The 14,877-nt window shown below is 42.2% G+C and overlaps 1 protein-coding gene across 3 annotated transcripts in view; it reads right to left on the bottom strand.

Moving 5' to 3' along the window:
• cfap299 (cilia and flagella associated protein 299) overlaps positions 1–14,877 on the bottom strand; it is a 44,003-nt gene that overhangs the window by 6,570 nt on the left and 22,556 nt on the right. For all 3 annotated transcript variants that reach the window (XM_077560413.1, XM_077560412.1, XM_077560414.1), the window contains exon 4: positions 4,891–5,033. In XM_077560413.1, coding sequence (XP_077416539.1) covers positions 4,891–5,033 — 143 coding nt within the window. The remainder of the gene's footprint in view (positions 1–4,890; positions 5,034–14,877) is intronic.

Genomic DNA, 14,877 nt, shown 5'->3' with positions numbered 1-14,877 from the left:
GGGCATTTCTTTGTCAAATTTAGCGCCAGTTTTATAAAGAAACATGAAACTCAGTAGGTCAATTGTCAATTGTCTACCATGAGTGGAACCACAAAATAGTTTTTAAAATCCATGCCAGATAGACACAGGAAACTTGAGTACCACCAGACGCCACCTCTGGCTAACTTTGGGCCACTTACAGCTCTAAAAGCTTTGACATCATCAAAACTCAACTCAAATAAAGTCCATCGTTATCATCTGTACAGTGCGGTGGTGAGCAAACACGGTCCTCGAGGGCCGGAGTCCTGCAGGTTTTGGATGGTATATGATCAGCTCACCAGCAAGCTCTGCATAAGCCGGAATCAGCTTGTGTTGGAAGAGAGAAACCTCCAAAACCTGCAGGACGCCGGCCTTCGAGGACCCCTGGTAGATGGGTTATTTTTAACAGCGAGTTCAGTATTCTGAATCAGAAATAGTTGGAAATCATTTCTAAAACTGGCAATGGATTTTATTTCCTATTGCAAATCTGTTGGACAATTTCATGAACATTGTTTTGAAATTCTCTTGGATCCAAACTCGTCTGATTTTGGGGGGGAAAGTACTTGAGGTGGTTTTTAGAGATGTTTTTAAAAAAAAGAAGCTTGAGCCAGTGGGGGGTACATACCCGTGCCACTGATCAGTTTGGGCCCACCTCTGCCTCAATTCGAGCCGGGAAAAACTTTTGCTACTCTATGACAGTGAAAATTGGATGTTGGCCTGCTTGAATAAACGGGACTTGACTACCTGCAAACGGGTTGAATCGATATTTCTACTTTTTGTATCAAACTGTTCTGCTTTAGCGTGTGAGTACTTTCGCCACTTGTGGTTGTTAGGATCGGTCGGGGGTGTGGGGGTGGAAAAAAGGAAGGAAGGCAGCTCACTTGCTCGGCGTGAAAGTTGGCCGCTGCCAAAGAGCACACGGCCGCAGTGCACCTGCGTGCGTGCGTGCGTGCGTGCGTGCCTGGCTTCGTTGCGCGCTGTGAAAACATTTGCAGCGCTGTCCTCTCGCATTAACGTCGCAAGCCATCCCGGATCCCGTGGGACCCCGGCGTTGTGCCACGGCATTAATGGGAACTTGCGGCCCACTTTGTGGCCCCCGGACTGATAAATATTTGCCGGGGAGGTGTAAATATTCCACATGCGGAGGAGCCTACGAGTTTTGCCTTTGAAGGCGAGTCATCAAACTTCGTGCCATGCTCCGTTCACACGACACGATGAAAAGTCAACAGTGTTTGTCATTTACTATTGTCCATCCGTCTAGTATGCGCGGTTTACATTTGGTAGCAGCCTTTGAAGGATACTTGGAAATGATGGCTTCAAACCAAAACGACAGATGTCCAGTGTCTTTTTGAGCACGAGACTTTATTGTGGCCCGACTTATGCTGCATGAATCAAATTTCAGTTTTGGCATTTTCAAAATCTTCATAGCTTGGTTTTGTGGGACTAAAGGGGATGACTGAGATATCGTAAAATGGACACTTCAAACACAAATTGGGGACTTCCTGTGTCTTTCCAAGCATGGCTTCCTGAGACTTTTATTTGTATCGCTTTGTGATAGACATTTCTACCAAATGTCATGGTGGTAAATGAAACTGAAAAAAAATAATAATAAATGCGGCCGACGCTATTGACCCAATTATTTCCAGGCACTAATAATAGCCTTAGAAGCTCTGGTCAAAAACTACATGAACATAACCCGATACATTTTTTATACCATTTATGATTCATTTGTTTGACACCATCCAATAGTTGACATTGGCTGCTAAAAAAAAGCAGTGAAATAAATTTGTCCTGGCATTTGAAACGATAACGCTTAGGAATCCTTTGCGTCAATGTTTCCGCCGAAACGTTCGCCTCACTTTTTTTGACTGCCGCATGTGTACCGGGTGTGTCACCGCTCAGCCGCCGAAGCGTTCCGGTGGTTGCCAGGGCAACACACCGTCCGTCCAAATGCCTTGCGTCGCCAAAGCGGTTGACCGTAGAACAAAAGTAGTCGGCCAGAAAAAATGTGACATTTTGGTAGATTGAATGTAGAAGTATGCGTGCATCCGTGGATTAGTCACAGACAATATAATTTTCCTTTAAAAGGGGAAAACCTTAATTAGTGTTCCGCAATTGGGCCGGTGCAGTGCAAGCGTTCTATTCCCAAGCCACCCGAGCGAGTGCACCGGCCGAGCCAACTTCTGCTAGCTTATAATTTAACGCATCAGTGTGCTGTGTCAGCATTCTGCGTCCTTGCCATGTTTTAACATTCTGTTTCAGCTTTCTTGGAGTTCCACTGGCTGGAGGAATCTGGCCGTGTGGAGTGGACTTGTTCGGGCTTTGCTGTTTTATGCCGAGTCATCAAGCTTTGCCGCCATGCGCTGCGACCACAAACAATGACAAAAACTCAACGATTTTTCATACTTTAAATGTGCTAGCAATTGGACAAAGGTCTTCATAGGACCACTGGAAATGACCACCATGACCGTCATACGGCGGCTTCAAACTAAAATGGCTGACGTCCTTTGTCTTTACAGGCATGGCTTCCAGAGACTTTTTTTGTGGGTCTCTCTGGTATAGAAATGCCTGCCAAATTTCATGTTTCGGAGTCAAACTAACATCTATTTGCATTACTATGTTCTCTGTTTTTATTTAACTATAGGCTACATAAGTATTTTTTGTGATACATATTATTTAAATATGATGTGTGATGACGTGTATTGCTGCTGGTAACGCTGTGAATTTCTCCACTGTGGGATAAAAAAAAGGTGTGTCTTATCTTATCTTTGGGGTGGCATTTTCAGAACCTCTGTAGGACCCAGCAATGATGTGTCTTCCTCTGCTGTGTCGCCAAATGATGAGAAGGTTCCAGAAACAAAAGTGGACGAGAGGGAGAAGAAGCCTTTCATCTTTCAATAGTCCCCGCAAGACTAATACAGTTTTCTTGAAATGGATCCAGTTTGGTCGTACAGAGATGATGAAACGATGAAGCAAGATGGAGGCAGTCCAGAGAGCAGCTGGTTATTTCTTTTTATGACCATGTCTGATTTGTTGCATGGACCTCATTGTCGCCAATGGGGCTGTGTGCGAGTATTTTTTGGGTGTTGTGAGGATGTTTGGGATATTTTAGGAATGCTTTTAGGGTGCTTTGAGGATTTTTGGGGGCGTTTGTGTTTTCACAGATGTTTTTGGATGCTTTGGGAATGTTTTCAAGGATATTTTTTATATTGTTTCTGGATGTACAGTGGACCTCCATAATTAGCTCATTTGCTCCCCAAAACGTATAAAAACGTTCTATTATTTATAAGTTGTTGTTTTTTTAAATGTGAAAAAAAATAATAATTATGCTAGCGCATACAGAAGGCTTTGATGCAGCCTCTGACCTGAAGATGTCGCTTAAAGCAATGGTAGTTATTACAAAGAACGGTCAGCAGGTGGCAGCAGAGTATAAGAGATCAACCAGGGCCATGTTACAACAAGTGTTTTCAACAGGTTTGTGAATAATGATTAAACTTAGCTATATTCTAATGCTAATTGCTGCAAAACGGAAACAGATATAAATAAAAAAAAAAATCCTGATGAAAGACGAGACTATAGCAATAGAGCACAATATTCTGTGGGCCTTGCAAAATCAGTCAAAATCCAGTAAAACAGCCGTGAGCCGTGAAAATTGCACGCTTTGCAATTTGAAAATCACATTCTACTAATTACACTGTCGATTTGAAGTTGATGAATTGTTGGGCCCTACTAGCAGGTTTCCAGCGGCGGGCCGTAAACTCCAGGCCAGTTTATTGAGCAATGGGAGCCTTTCTTTGGTTTCATGCGCTTATTAGCCGCAGCTTAGCTTTAATGCTCGCCGCGCTCCGGCACCAAATTGGAAGCAGACCACGTTGTGACCTCTCCGTGCAACCGAGCGACCTGCCGCTGCGCCGTACCTCTGCGCCGTACCGCGCCGCCGTGCCGCCGGCCCCTTGAATGAAAAGCGCAACCAGCGGCGCGATGAGGTAACGGCGTCACGCTGAGACACGAGCGCTCCTTCGCTTTTACTGCTTCAAACAAGCGTGAACTCAACATGAACTCACATGGGACGCCATTAAAAGAACGTGTACACATCCACACATAAGTTTTGAGTTTCGGAGTAGGGTTTCAAGCCACATTACGGGTAAGAGTTAGTGTTAAGGTTCCAATTTCCAAATAAGGTTTCAAGACAGTGTTATGTTTTCAAATGAGGGTTGCAAGACAGGTTTATGGTTTCAAAGTAGGGTTTCAAGACAAGGTGAGAGATTAAAATTAGGATGACAAATCAGTGGTTCCAAGACTGGGTCAGGATTATTTTTAGTGTAGGGTTTCAAGCCATGAAAAGGGTTTGAAACCAAGGTTAGGGGTCACATTAAAGTTTCAAACCAGGCTTTCAAAGTTGGGTCTCTAGCCAGTGTTGGGGTTTGAAATTGGGGTTTCAAAGACAGTTTTTGAGTTTCCAATTGGCGTTTTAAAGACAGAGCGTGGAGGTTTCAAATGTCAAATCTATGGTTACGGTTTCAAATGTTGCTCCAACGCAGAGTTAGAGTTCCAAGACAGGGTTAGCTTTTCAAAACAGTTTAAGCATTTGAAGTTACTGTTGAGACATGGTCAGAGATTCAAATTAGTTTCAAGATATAAGCTTTCCAGCTAAGGTTAGGGTTTCAAAGTAGGGTGTCAATAATGACCAGAGATAGGGTCACATTTTTAAGAACTCCTCTTTGTGTTTTCTCAGTGCCGAGGCCGAGCGCTGTCCAATCCTTCCTTCAAACTGAATCCTGACTAATAAGATTTCCTTGCTTCCCTTCAAAGTCCACTCGCCACCCACCGGCCCCTGCGGACCCCCCCCGTCCTCGTCCAAGCAGGACTCACCATAAATCCCGGGGTCCTGGCACCAGCTTCTTTCTCCCGCTGAAATATGGCGCAAAGTCCTGCATCTGCAGTCTGTGGGCGTAGTCGATATAGCCAGACACTTCCTGTCCCGCGGCGTTCATGTCCCGGATGAAGATCAGCGACTGCCGACACGACACGCAGCACAATCAGAACGTTAGGAGGGGCAAGATGGGACAAGAAAAATGACAAAAAGACGACCACGGGACAAGAAAAGTGAAAAAGGATGATTAAAGACGCAAAAAGGAAAGGAAAACGTAAGACGGGAGATGAAAACAGAAATAAAGAAATACTGTATGGGGGGGGGCAAAAAGAAGATGGAAGAAGAAAAATCTAAAGGAGAATGAGGATGGAAAAAGTAAAAAAAGAATCACAGGAGAAAAAAAGAAACAAAATACGGGAGAAGAAATGGGAAAAATAAAAAATAAATCATAGGATAGAAGAAGAAAGACAGAAAAAGGAAAAGACAAATAAGAAAAGGAAAAAAGATGGGAAACGAACAGAACAAAAAAGAAATACGGGAGAAGAAAAGTTAGAGTAAAAAAGAAAGCTGGAGAAAAAGGATAAAAGAAGGAAAACACAAAAAATAAAGAACAAAAGAGAAGAATAGATGTGGAAAAGATGAAAAGCTGTAGAAGAAAAAGACAAAAAAAGAAGACAGAAAACGTCAGAAATGCGTCTGTTCCCGAACGTCTGAGGAAAACCTGAGAAAGAACCCGCAGGCCCACGATGGAACATCGCGAAGGACGTGAAGGAAAAACGATCCTTCCCTTCCTTCCAATACGCCCACCTGCTAACAGGCATGGCATTTATTAAAGGCCCTGCTCGTCATCACCGAACCCGCTTCAAGACTGTCAGGACTGCGAACAAGGGCGAAAGTCTCACACAAAAGTCAAGGGATGCGATTTCAAGTTAGGGGTTCGCACAAGGGTTAGGGGTTCTAATTTAACTACTGACCATTAGAAATGGTAGAAATTGAAGTTGGCCCACTCTTGGTGGCCAAATTAGGGTTTCAAACAAGGGTTAGGGTTTTGAACTGAGCCAAAAAGAACTAAAATGGATTTACTATATTTATGGTGTCCATTAATGTATGCCAGCCAGACTTTTCCTGCAGTTTTGCAGTCTTCTGCAAAAACGACAAAAGTGGAGTTAGCCCACTCGACTGACTTGTCAGCGGCTCAATTTGTGTTTCAAATGAAGGTTTGAGTTTCAATTTAGTGTTTCAAGCCTGGGTTAAGGTTCCAAAGTCGGCGTTCAAGCCACAGTTCGGGTCACGGATTTAAGCTTCGTTTAGGCCCAAGGGTTGAAATAGAAAAACATTTACAAAATGGATTACCGTTTTATGAACAAATGCAGCTAAAGGCCTCACTAAGAATATTTTGGAGTCATTCCCTGTTTTCTGGAGCTCGTCGGGACCAGTCTGGCTCGCATATGATGACTTTTCAAGACGGGAGTATCCGTCCTTCAATCGTCCGTCCGCACGTGCGTCCTTGCGTAGCTACGCTCATAGCATCTGTTGTAAAGGACGGACGGCTCGTGTCGGCCAGGCTTCCGCACGTGAAGCGCCGCCATTTAAAAAAAAAAAAAAAAAAAAGAGGATTGTGGGGGTGTTTAAAGGTGTCTAAAGTGTGTTGTGGGGCAGATTTAGGGATGCTATGGGAATGTTTTATGGGATTTCTTGGGAAGTCATGCACCTTTATATTTGCCGATGTAAAATAACCCGACATTTTCAAGGGGATTTTGGTGATTTTGTGTGGGTGTTTTGAGGACATTTTAAGGGAGTTTTTAGTGGGGGGGCAGTGTTTTGGGGATTTTTTTTTTGGGGGGGGGGGGTGGCTTTGCTTCCCATGATGTTTTCGGGGGGGTTTTCGGAATGTTTCCAGGATTTGGGGGATGTTATAACGGTTATTTTGCACATATCATAGATTTGTTTTCAGTGTATTTCACTAAGGTTTTTAATCTGAATTGATCAAAATCGCAATCAGAAGTTTTTGTTTTTTAAATTCTTGCTCAGAAGTCTTACCAAATTCACATTTGTCATCCAAATTCACACTTCACAAGTTTTTGTTACCCACTCAAGCTTACAAAAGTGTACAATTGGGTGCTGATCCCAATCAGGATTTTTTTTTGTTGGCCTTGGCTGAGGTCCGCAAAGCAAAACAACAGGTTGGGATTGTACACCCCCACCCCCCTCCACCCCCAGCCATTGAGGAGGACCCCCGCCCATCACCACGGCAACAACCCTTACGTCACCTGGCAGCAATTAACCCAAACAGGTGCAGTGACCTCACAGAGAACAACCCCCACCCCCACCCCCTCGCCCCTCCCAAGGCAGATGCGTGTGGACTTCTTGCTCTTTGTGATACCCAATACAAGATGGCCGCTCGTCTTACACGCCACGGGGCCGTGACCTTCAAGATGAAGGTTACGTAAACCCGAGAGACAGAAAGAAATCCTACACTGTTGATTTGTGAGGGGGGATAATGGATAACAAAAAGTTATTCATTCTGATAACAGTCTTGTGAACTAAATTTGACATGAAACCTTCTAAATTGACCTGTAGAGAGCAAATTTAGATAAGAAAAAATTTGATAACAAAAAGTGTCATTTCAGATACAAACTTGTAAGCACAAATGTAGATAACAAAAGGTCTTAGATATAAAACAATTTAGATAACTGACCCGTGAGTGTTATATATATAAAAAAAAAAAATCCTTATACACGTTTTGTTATCTGAACTCACACTATTGGTGGTTATCTAATGTCACACTCACAACTTTTTGTTATCTAAACTTGCCGGAGAAGAGGATGGCTCTCTCGGGCTGACAGAAGCGTCAAAGAATTCAGAGTGAGTCTTTTGTCAACACTATGTTGTGTTAGCCTCCACATGACTACACAAGCAAGTTTATTTTTTACATATACAAACAAATACAAGAATGTGGCTTGCATTGTTTTACTCGCAGCAAAAAAAAAAAAATCTGGTCACTCTAAAAGAAAAGAATTCAAGTATTTGAATGACCATCGAATGTATTCTGCTTGTGTGCGCTCGCCGGGAGTGCGGAAATAATGGGAAGCCATTTTTAGCCGGGCATTGGTAATTACAGGGTGTGTCAGTAGACAGATGTCTTGGCAGCGTGCAGAAAAAATGCGGACAAAAAAAAAAACGGACACTTCAAAAGGACCTCGTTGCTCGCTGCAATGCGGTTGCCATACGTTTTATCTGCTTTCCGCGCGCGCGCAAACGCACGCACGCACGCACGCACACACAAAAACTTGCACACAAATATTCAAATGTGATCCTTTCTTGTTTACATCAAGACAAGCAACACTACTTGTGGCGGGGCCTTAAAAGTTTTGGGGATAGAAAATTATGCAAAAAAATAAAATACAAATCTGCTATTTTATTTAACAAATTTTGGTTAGCAAAATTCACAAGTTTTTAATTAAAAAGCATTCCCACAAATATGTTACTTAAATTGACAACTTTCTGTTCGCTAAATTCACATGCTTTAATATGTAAATTAGTGCTCACGCCAGGAGTTTTTCTTTTTAAATCTTTGTATTTATCTAAACACACATTTTATTTCCCAAATTGGTCACACACTCATTTTTATTTAAATTCTCAAGTTTTGGTGATGCAAATTGTTTAAAAATTGTTATCTAAATTTGCACTGGCAAATCTTGAAGACCTAAATTCAAGTTTTTTTTATATCTAAATTCACAATCCCAAGTCTTTGTTATCTAAAGGCTCAAGTTTTTGTTATCTAAATTTAAGACTAGATTTAATATAAACAAAATTGTCATTTACAGGTTGTTTTTTGCAAACTTGCAAGTTCTGGTCAAAATCCAGGCCCACAAGTCTACTTAACTCACAAATCTGTTATCTAAATTCACACGGAATTTTTTTTAAAAATCTAAATGTACACATGACTTTTAACTAAATTCTATTTTACTAAATACATACTCCGGTTTTTGTTATCTAAAATTGTGCTTGCTAGTGTTTATCTCGAGTTTTCTTATCTAAATTCTCTCACTCAAGTCTTTGCTAGGCAAACCGACACTTACAAGTTCTGACCAAAATTCTATCTAATCTAAATTGACGTTTTTGTTGTCTAAATTCAACAAACTGCGCTCGTCCTTTTAATGACAACATAATAGATCCGCTAACTTTATGGTAGCGTGTTTTGGTAACCGGTAGCGCACTTGTGTTGTCCATGTGTTGCGTCTGGCGGGCAGGTGTCCGCCTCATGAGGTTGCTTTGCCTGCAGGGCCGTCGCCGCGCATACCAAAAAAAGCCGCTCGGTGCATCAGGACCCGGTCCTTGCCTTTGAGCGACCCATCAAGTCGCGGTCAGAAAATAAGAGGCTTGAACCCACGCACTCGAAATTACAGGCCACTCGCAATCACTAATTTCAAGACTGCCTTTTTTTCTTTTTTTTGCTTTGCAATTTCCAATAAAACTTCCTTAAATCCTTCCTCCACCTGTCTTACGTTTTATGGGTCCACTTGAACAATTATGATAATTTCGTAAATCCATTTTATTACAACACATCAATACAGTACTCTTGCAATTGATGTCTTAATAGATTTAGTATTTGATGACATCATATCAATACGATAACCTTGTAAGTCCACTTTATGTAAGCGTCGATATGATAACGTAAATCCCTTTTGTGACAACATATGTCCACGTTTGGATCATCTCATAAATTCACTGTATGACAACAGCAATAGGATCTCGTGAATTTATGGAAACATATTCATATGATAACCAAGTCAAACCTCCTTGTGCAAACATATGAAAATGATAACCACGTAAGTCCGCTTTATCACAATAAATCTACCTATTGACAAAATATTATAATCTCACGAATCCACTTTATAATGTTAAGAACATGTCAATGTCGTAATTCCACTTTTGTAAACATCGATATGATAACCACGTGAATTATGGCAACTTAACCGAAATGCCAACCTCGTAAATCCACTTCAGGACCACATATGATAATCTCATGAATCCACTTTTATGAAAACGTATTGTTATGATAATAAAACCCCTTTCTAACTACATATTACATACGACAACCTTATAAAAAACACTCATGACTACATATGAAAACCTGCTAAGTGTTTTTTAGTTGCCGAATAAGCTGTCACGCTGACAGGTGGCCTCATTTCCATTCCAGCACTTCACAAAAATAAAAATAAATAAAAAAAGAGGGTGAAAAAACTGTTCCCGCTGCAGTAAACGTGTGGCATGCCTGAGTCGGGAATAGCAGGCGGCGCTGGCGCATGCGGTCCCTGCGCAAATGCGTCCTACGCCATTCGCCGCCGTATCTTTTTTCCCCCCCGCCTCCAACAATCATTCCCACATTCCGCTGGCTTTTAAATTACCAGTGGGAAGCCGAATACGAGTCCAGGGACCAAAATACCCGCTCCGCGGAAAAGGGAAGGGAATTATGGCGGACTTTTTTTCAATGGATTTTCCCGACGTGTGACCGGGCCGCGCCTTTGCCTTTGAACTTGGCGGAAAAGAGCGGGAAGCGCGCCTTTGTCCCGCATGCGTGTCTGCCACAAACATGCAGCGCAAATACCTCTGCCAAGGCCAAATGAAAGACATGCAGTTTGTCACTTTTTGGGGGGTCGAAAAAAGGCCTAAAAATGGAAACTGCCCCGGGATCACAAACGTACAATTGTTACTTGCAACAAGGATCACAAACATTTATTATGGAAATTCAATAGGTTTGGTTCCCTCAACTCATGCTCACAAGGCTTTATCTAATTCGTGCTAGGGTTCAACTTTTTTTCCCATGAGATTTTGGCGTGCTCACACAACTTATGTGTTTTCTGGCTCCTTCCACCCTGGTACATGCATGTGAAAAAGGGGGCGTTGCCAGGCAGGTGCCGCGCTGCGGTTTTTGACGTCGGCGTCCGTCATCCCGCGGACCGAACTTCCCAGCACACGTGGACGACAGGAGCGGTCGCGCCGAGACAGAGAGAGAGAGAAAGAGAGGACGACTGGACCTCGGTCGTCTTTCCTGGCTCGCAAACTTTATTGACCCTGCGAGGGTTTCAAGTGGTCTCTTCCTACACATTCTTTCCTTGACGTGTAGCTGCATTAGTTTCAGTGCTGTCGGTTTCCACGCAACTCAAATATTCTCACACAAAAGAAGTCGCTTAGGATATTAAAAGAGAAGATGGCGGCATTACTTTCAACACTTTCTGCTATCAATAACCTTCACATGATGCAACTTTTACCTACTTGAATCAATGCACCTTGTCATAGGTCCTCTTGAGGTCATTTAGGACATTAGAAATGGTAAGATTACTCTTATTGACAGAATGAAGTTCAACACAGGTCCTGTTAATTTGTACAACATTATTTTAAAGTAGACATAAATACTGAATGAATAATACTGACCTCTAAAAAAATAAAATAAAAATAAAAGTAGAGATAAAACTTTTCCTTTTTAATTATAAATAAGTGACTAAATAAAATCAGTAAGACCTTCCCATGCAAGTCAACTCAACTACGCTACAAAACACAAGTTAACTACTCTTATTTTGGGTTTTAAAACAGTGTAACCGCTCAAAAAAATAAAGAAAAGGAAAAAAAAAAACTTTGGATGTACATTTCAGAATTCAAACTAAAGTTGCGCAAAACCTCATGAACGATGATGTCCCACTTGGGCTTCTTGTGTCTTTTTTGGGGTGACATTCCAGAACGAACTGTCTTGAAATAACTTGTTTGTTACGCATGTCAGTGTCACCTCATGGACAACACGCTCATAAAGCCATCAGTTGCACTTACCCACAATGCAGCAGGGCACAAATTACAAGGTGGCACCAACACACACACACACACACACACACGCACTCACGCACACACACCGCAAGCAGTGCACTCCCTTCCTGTTGTTGCAGCAGCAGATGTTTTGAGGCAGACAAATAGCCGCTAGATTGTTAGCCGCGGCGCTAAAGCTCGCTAACGCTCGCTAACTTCAATGTAAACACATTCCAATCGGCGACCAAGAATTGTTTAAAAGCGTGACCTATCAAGTGAGGAACTCCAATTGGGAAGGTCACCTGGGAGCAGTCGCCGCAACTCAGGAAGTTTGTCACTTGCGGGATAACTGAATTGAGTCGGCTATGACACATCAAAGACATCCATTAAAACCAGGAAGCTTTAGCCAACTAACACCGATACAGTGCTCCTCTATTTTAACAGTACATGTTAGCGTTAGCTAGCTAACATGACCACAGTGTACCTCTATTTTGCATACCGTATGCTTTGGCCAGCTAATATACCCACGACACACCTCTATTATACACAGACTAGCATTAGCTTTAGCCAACTATAATCCATTTCTCGATATCAAGAACGCAAAGTACAGTCTGGTGAACTTAGCGAGAACATTATTGGCAAGAACGGTCTGAAAGAGCGTGCTTCCTATGAACGCTAGTCTCGTAATTGGAACGGCTACGTACTTGCGAAAACGTTAGCATTAGCGAGGTAACATGACCACAGTGCAACTAATTTGAATTCAAAGCTAGCACTCGCCATGTAGCAACCATGGTGCACCTCTACATTACATACATGTTAGCATTAGCTTTAGCCAACCACATGACCACAAAGCACCTCTATTTTCACCTGTCCACTGTTAGCATTAGCCGTAACTGCTAGTCACTGTGACCGTTCATCTTTGAAACACGATGACCTTGCACATTTGTGGCATTTTCCAACGATGATGTTCTGATGACATGATGTTATTACGATGACAGCAACTTTTCTGGCATTTGCCATCTTGTAGCGAAGGTGCAAAAGCCTCCAAACGTTGGCCAAGCGTAGGCGGACCGCAACAGTTTATGTGAGAAAATGTAGGACAAACAGTGCAACAACGTGAGGAAGGCAGCCAAGGTGTAAAAATCTTCCCTGGAGCTCAGGTGTGGAAAACAGAAGCAAAGAGAAAGAGGGGGAAAAAACAGCAGCAGTGATGGGAAGGAGTTGACCCGCGGTTGACCCGCGGCTGACCTCTGTTCAAACACGGGCACTACAAAGCTCCGCAAGGTGCGCTTCTTTGTCTTGGACTGCGTTGTGCGTCAGTCAAGACTTTCAGGATTTAAGGACTTGAGTTCACTTTGTTTTTACTTTGTAGATGACTTAGAAGCTCAACATGGCCTTTCATTATTTTTTATTACAAAGTCGTATCTGTATGAGTGCAAACACACAAATACAAAATGAGAGCACGCGTAAGGAGAATGGAGCAGAGGTGAGAAATGGCCAACCGGGCTCCTGATGTCGCTCACTAGGCCATGCAATGTAAAGGCAGAAAGGCAAACTTGGTCTAAAGGCTTGTGATCCAAAGACTATTGGACCAACCACCAGGTCGAGTGATAAACTGCTTGCTCCATAGACTCTCCATTTGGCCTGTACAGACATCCTGGAGTCCAAGAAAAATGACCAGTTTTGTCCAAAGACCGATCCTCTGGTCAGAATACTGATCCCCTGGATTCAAAGAGCAAGTATTGGGTTTGTAAATCCTGCCGTGACCCAAAACAAATCCGACTTCAAAGAACGTGGGCTTGGTCAAATTGCAGAGTGAATGTTTTGGAGATTATCCAGATGATTTCAAATTGACCGAAACATCATTAACACATCAAAGTGGCTAGCTTAGCACGCGCTAACTTTTCACACTACATAACGTGTCTCTCTCACAGACACACACAAAAAATACATACATACTTCATTGATTACCACTTCATCACTATGGAGGACCAAAACTAAAATTCCAAAATTCAAAATAAATAAATGACTACAAGTGAAAATAAAAACAATACGAGATATGAGAGGGAGAGAGAGAGAGAGAATTATTTTTCTTAACGATAACTCAAAATCGGTCTTCTTTTTCCAAACCAAACTATTGTACAGTTTTAAAACATAAATAAATTATTTCATAACAATAGTGCTATTCCTTTTTTCAACGTATATGGAAGAAGAGACAATACCCAACTTGAATGAATGAGATTTTCAGAATAAAACTCTCATCATTACTGCAACCTAAAATAAGGTCACCCTTGTTAAAAAACAAAAAAGAATTTCCAAACTAAAGTCTCATTTAAAAAGAAAAACAATAAATGTGTGAAAAAATATTTATAGCTGCACAATAAAAGCATCTGCATTTTTACAAAACAAAAAATGCAAAAAACAAAAACAAATTAAAAAAAACCCATAAATAATTCATAATAAAAGTACGCTCTTTTTTGCCACCCAACTTGTGGTCACACTTGTTGAAAAAATGTGAATTTCAAAATAAAAGTGTACGCCCTGTAAAACAGCCTGCAGCGCGGTGGCACTGGTGAAAGCAAAAACAAACAAAGCGTGAAAGAATGCTAAGTGTCCTTTTGCGGACAAACAAGGAAATGTCAAACATACCAAAGCGAGCTGCCCAAAATCAAGTCAAGTGTGGGCGGCGCCTCAAAACAAAGGCACTGAGCTCCAGGTTAATTCTTTTGACCTGTCGCTATGGTGACACACGCATCTGCGTTGACAGATGCTTTAGCTTTAGCCTTAGCATTGCAGGCGTTACGCAGCAAACAAGTCACAACATTGACAAAAATCCAAGCTCGGACCACCAAGATGTGGAGAAAAAGACGTCTTTATATTACTCAACTGCAGACGGGAAGGCCTTTCTATACATAGGGAATCACTGGAATAACAACGTCAGCTTTGATGCTTAAGGGAAAAAAAAGGAGGCTTGGTCCCACTTTGGCATTGGAGACAAAATTGTCTTTGATGTTTACACAAAAGCAGACTGTATCATGAGGGTTCGTTACCCCCAAAGAACTCCCCAACGGACATGGTCGAATGCCTTCTCCAAGTCCACAAAACGGGGGGGGGGGGGGGGGGGGGGTCGAAGTATTCTTTCCAATGATTCACAGCGTCCCAAATCAAGGTCAGCAGCAGAGCAT

The sequence above is a fragment of the Vanacampus margaritifer genome, chromosome 3 (genome assembly GCF_051991255.1).
Source record: "Vanacampus margaritifer isolate UIUO_Vmar chromosome 3, RoL_Vmar_1.0, whole genome shotgun sequence".
NCBI classification, from domain to species: Eukaryota; Metazoa; Chordata; class Actinopteri; order Syngnathiformes; family Syngnathidae; genus Vanacampus; species Vanacampus margaritifer.
The sequence above is the reverse complement of the archived record's forward strand: the minus strand, read 5'-3'. Positions and strand labels throughout refer to the sequence as shown.